The sequence below is a fragment of the Colias philodice genome, chromosome 20 (genome assembly GCF_061535455.1).
Source record: "Colias philodice isolate Cphi_HAF_F1 chromosome 20, ilColPhil1 Martin Lab GWU primary, whole genome shotgun sequence".
Classification (NCBI taxonomy): Eukaryota; Metazoa; Arthropoda; class Insecta; order Lepidoptera; family Pieridae; genus Colias; species Colias philodice.
Window position 1 is genome coordinate 2376510 of NC_143105.1, and position 5265 is coordinate 2381774.

Below are 5265 nucleotides of genomic sequence, written 5' to 3' on the forward strand. Positions count from 1 at the left end.
TATGTTCACAAAGTTAGTGTTGATATCGGCGTAGAGTAAATAACATTGTGATTTGTGATATTAAAACTTTGTAAACTAGAAAAATAATAATTATATTATTTTGGCGTGGAGCAAATTTGTAAGTAGAGTTGAGAATTAAATTGTTGTTCTGCTGTTCGATAGTCTATCATAAAATGCAATCTTCAGACTGATTACTTTTATAAATAATTATTTTAATTGATTATTGATAACGTAATAAGTTTGAGATAAATAAAATAAATAAATACTTAAATAAAGCTTTATTTGATCCATAAGAAACATTAGTTGTTACAATTACAGTTTAAGAACAATATTAGAACAGTTTAGATACAATCAAGATAATATAATTTAATAAAGTTAATTTAAGTACTAGGTAGGTTTCTATATGGACCCCATACGGGTAAAAGTTTGAGATATTTGTTATAAATAAATAAATAAATATTATAAATCATATTTTATAATTCCACTTTATTATAAGTAGGTACAGTTATTACACAGAGTTATTGTACAGAGTTTTTTGCTGGATTTTCCCGTACTTACCGAATACTAGCTATATTATGTCTATGTCGTGGCCATGTCGTAGATTTGCTCATTTCATGAAATGGCCAATTTAGTTTGGCCAGATCGTTAAATCGTCAACGTTTCACGATTTGGTCATCCACATTTGGCCAGTTTTTTTTAGATTTTGAGCCCCTTTATACGGACAGATTTGATTCAAACTTTGTATACTTATCAAGAAACGGTCACAATACATGAGTAGTTACCGATTTTTTTTTTAATTTTTTGAAGTGAAATTTCTTTAAGCGCGTTGAGAGTAAAATTTCAAGTTCATGTCATGGCAATACCGTCATGTCATGGAGTAAGGTGACGATTTTGGTATCTTTGAATCTCGCCACAGAAGTTTCACTTCTGACACGTGTGCTCGGCATACACGCTCGTTTTTTTAACTAAGTAAATTGTAGTATTTATATGATTATTGAACTCTACAGGACATGTATCATCTACTTTTACTAATAACCACATTAGTGGCGGTCACTGAAGGCTACAAAATCTTGGTGGTGTATCCTTTTCCATCCAGGAGTCATTCCATCTTGGGGGATGGTGTGGTGGACGCTCTGGCTAAGGCTGGACATCAGGTATACATTTTTAACACGGTTTTATAAGTTTCACCTTGTGTGTGGCCGACTCCTTGACACACAAGGACAGATTTAATTCTAACTTTGTACACATGACGATACTAAAATTTAAAAAATAAGGGTGTTTTTTTAACAATATTTATTTATTTTATAGTGTATTGAGTAATATAATTTATATGTTTGGCGTTTTAATAAAAAAAAAGCGTGTACTCACGTAAGAAGTGAAACATCTTTATTTTTCAAACTTTACATAAATACGTCGAATCACGCGTGGTAGGGATACTAAAAAGATGGCGCGTAATGAAAAAATGTCACGCGTAACGAAAAAATGTTGCACTAAATTTTTTTCCAACCCCGATAAAGAAGTTTCACTTCAAAAAAATTATTGATAATTAAATAGATTATCCTTTTTACAGTGTAATATAAGATAATATAACTTATCAAATTAATTAATTATTGTTGTTTAATATGTTAACGTAAAACATATGATTGGAATTTTCAAACGTCATGTTTTTTTACTGTAGCTTAGTGTCTGTATCCTTCGTTTGTAAATATAAATGCAGATAAAAAGACATACTTACCTACATTATGTAAATGGGTCTGCATGATGTAAGATTAAAATATGTTGCAATCATGAGTAATAGAATGTATAACCGCATGCAACGAACTCCATAATAATTATTTACTTGTACATACCTTACCTACTATGTTAATAAAGTTAACCGCCTCCTTGGAACAGTGGTTGAAGCGTGAGCGTAGAACCGAGGGGTCCTGGGTTCGATTCTCGGTGGAGACGAAGAAAACAAATGTCTCGGTCTGGCAGGACACAGAAGGCTGATTACCTACTTGTCCCCAAAGAAAATCGATCAGTGAATCAGATGTTTAATGCATTTTCCCGAGTAGTGTCATGCTAAGAAAGTACAAAATAAAAGAGTAAATTTTTAAGCTATTGCGTAGCTTCTATCGCGGGCCTTGAGCGCGGGGACCGAATCCAGAAATTCCGTAACGAAAAAACCTCACGCTCCCCACTCCGACGGGCGCGGTGTGTCTTGAAGGCATAGCATGCAATAGCTTTACCGCGTCAGTCCCCGAGTGCCACACGTCTTTTTTATTACATTAGTTATTTATAGTCAAAATAGTAGTAATCTATAGCAAAACTATTTATTTCAGATTACCTATATTACTGCTTTTCCAAAAGCCAAAACGGCACCTAACGTAAGAGAAATAGATGTTAGCGCCAATGAAGTTTTATTCCCAGGTACAGTAATCCCTTAATAATTTTTTTTTCATTTATGTACCGAATCTTTAACAATTGTTTATGAAGAGTAATTTTTATGAAATTTTGATTCAGTATTTTAATTATTATTTGTCTATTAATATCTAGTATAGGTAGTAAAAATTTTCGTTTATATTCGGAAAAAAATCATTTGAGAAAATTCTCAAAAAGACATACAATTGCAATGAAAATATGGTTAATAGTATAACTACTCACAAACACAAACATTCTATGGTATCTATCCCACGACTTCCACAGTATGGGCCATGTTGAATTAAATAAATAACAAAATAGTAAATGTTACAAATATGTAATGACGATTCGAAAGTGCTTCTAAAAGAAGTCTAATTGAATAAATGTTTGAGTTTGAAATAAATTTAAACACGTCAATTCTGCTAATATTTTAATGCTTTTCCCTCACAGACAGTACGCGCGATCACTTGGAGCATCTCCTGAACAATACTAAGTCAAATGTGGATGTGTCGAATATTGTTACAACAATGTCGCAATTATTCGTACATACAATGGAAAATGAAAGGGTCAAAAAGCTTATAAATGATCCCAATGAGCAATTTGATGTTGTTCTCATAGAATGGTTGTTTTACGAAATGTATGCTGGGTAAGATTGATCAATTATTGGCCTTTGTACTTTCTCTAAAACAGATTTTAGGGAGTCAGATATTGGATCAATTTAACACTACAACTAAAAATTACAGTGTGTATCTATTTCTATGAATTCATTAATGTTGTTACTAATAGTAGAGATTATGAAGACCTAAAATGAAATGCTTTAGTCCCCAAAATAAATCCAGGTCAAAATTATAATGACAGCTGTATTTGTTTATTTTTTTCAGTCTATCAGCAGTATTCAACTGTCCTTTCATCTGGGTTTCCTCTGTTGACCCTCACTGGAGGATTTTAGCTTTAGTTGACGATCTTGCAAATGCTGCTTACACTCCAGATGTATTATCCGATATTCTACCTCCCTTTACCTTCATGCAGCGAGCCAAGGAGCTGGGATTGCAAATCTTAGGACTAGGTCTACAATACTTGTGAGTTTTAAGTTTATATTTTTGAAAGATAAATAAGTGGTATTGCTATATGTTTCAAAGACAGAATAAGAACAGAATAACATTGAACATTTTTGCAGCCTCCTTCATCCAACTCAACAAAAAGACTACGACAAAATCTTCGTACCGGTTATTCAGAAGCGTGGTCTCCCAGTTCCCCCAGCACTGGATATATTATACAATGCTTCTTTAGTACTGAGTAATTCCCACGTTTCAGTCGGAAAGGCTATAAGGCTACCTCAAAACTTTATACCAGTTGGCGGGTATCACATTGGTCATGAAGTCAAGCCTTTGCCAGAGGTAAATAATGATAATTTCTAATATAATGCTTTAATTACTCTTTTATATTTAAAAATATTATTCTTTCTTTCTTTCAATTATATTATTTTTATTAACAGCAAAGATTTCTTCAAAAAAGTAATGCATTTCATTCACGTTCATATGCATTCTAAGTCGTTTTACATTTCTCACTATTTATAGGATTTGAAGAAACTACTAGACAATTCAAAGAACGGCTTAATTTACTTCAGTTTGGGCAGCAACATAAAGAGTAGATTTTTACCGGAGCAAATGAAACAGAGTCTTTTGAAAATGTTTGGTGGCTTAAAGCAGACAGTTTTATGGAAGTTTGAAGAAGAGCTCCCAGGCGCTCCTTCCAATGTTCATATTGTCCAATGGGCACCACAACACAGCATACTAGGTAAGGTTCTTGGTTCCTTTGGAGGTTATTGGTTCCTTTTTCTAAAAGGATATGTGTTAAAAATGAATTTTATAATAATCTTGTAAAAGTCAACCTTTTTCGTGATTTGATGACATCCATGACCTTCTCGTGATGATTTGGAAGAAGGAAAGTTATATATTTAATCTTTAACTTTCAGCCCATCCAAATTGTGTCATATTTTTGTCTCACGGAGGTTTACTATCTACAACTGAAGCTATCCACTTTGGAAAACCCATTATTGCAGTACCTATATTCGCTGATCAGTTCACTAATGCTAAGAGAGCGGTGCAAAAAGGTTTCGGTATATACGTAGATATGACATATCATGTTGCTGATGACATTAAAGTTGCTATCCAGGAGATGCTCAGTAATCCTAGGTGAGTGAGTAAGATTAAAATACGAAAGTTTATCTTAACCAACTCATAATCACATTATTGATCCATTTTTCTTTAAAAATTTATTGTAATGGTTTTGTTTTTATTTAATATTCGAGACAAACACATCCTACATATGAAATATCATAATCAAAAAGCTTTAAATAAAAATTAACTGGTCTAATCTGACTGCAGCTAGTTTTGCACGCACGCCATGCTAAAATATACTTAGAATTGTGGTCTATATTTACTTCGAGTCGTGTATCTTCGTGTCGTGTATCTGTCCATCTTTGCTCTGCTTTCGATATTTATTTCGGTGTATGTTTCCAGATATGGCTTAAAAGCCAAAGAGCTTTCTACTGTATACCATCACAGACCAGTGACTCCTGACAAGGAGGTTGTCCATTGGGTAGAACACGTGGTGTTGACCGGTGGTGCATCCCACTTGAGGTCACCAGCACTTTTAGTACCGTGGTACCAGAAACTATACCTGGATCTCCTTGCTGTTATAGCTATCGTGATTTATGCTATTATATACGCTGTTAAAAAGATTATATCACTCATTAGGAAAAATAGAACTAAATCAAAGAGTAAAACACAGTGATAAAGCAGGTAATAAGACTGGTAATGATGTATTGTAAGCTATTGTAAATAAAATGATTTATTTTTA

At 33.2% G+C, this 5265-nt stretch overlaps 1 protein-coding gene across 1 annotated transcript; it reads left to right on the top strand.

The window, feature by feature from the left end:
• Window positions 1-5265, top strand: LOC149479303 (UDP-glucosyltransferase 2-like). The gene is made up of 9 exons (XM_089707946.1): window positions 1-118; window positions 1008-1154; window positions 2325-2412; window positions 2854-3049; window positions 3285-3482; window positions 3581-3800; window positions 3981-4200; window positions 4379-4598; window positions 4926-5265. Exons 2-9 carry the CDS (start codon window positions 1011-1013, stop codon window positions 5197-5199), a joined length of 1560 nt encoding a protein of 519 aa, XP_089564072.1. The 5' UTR covers window positions 1-118; window positions 1008-1010; the 3' UTR covers window positions 5200-5265.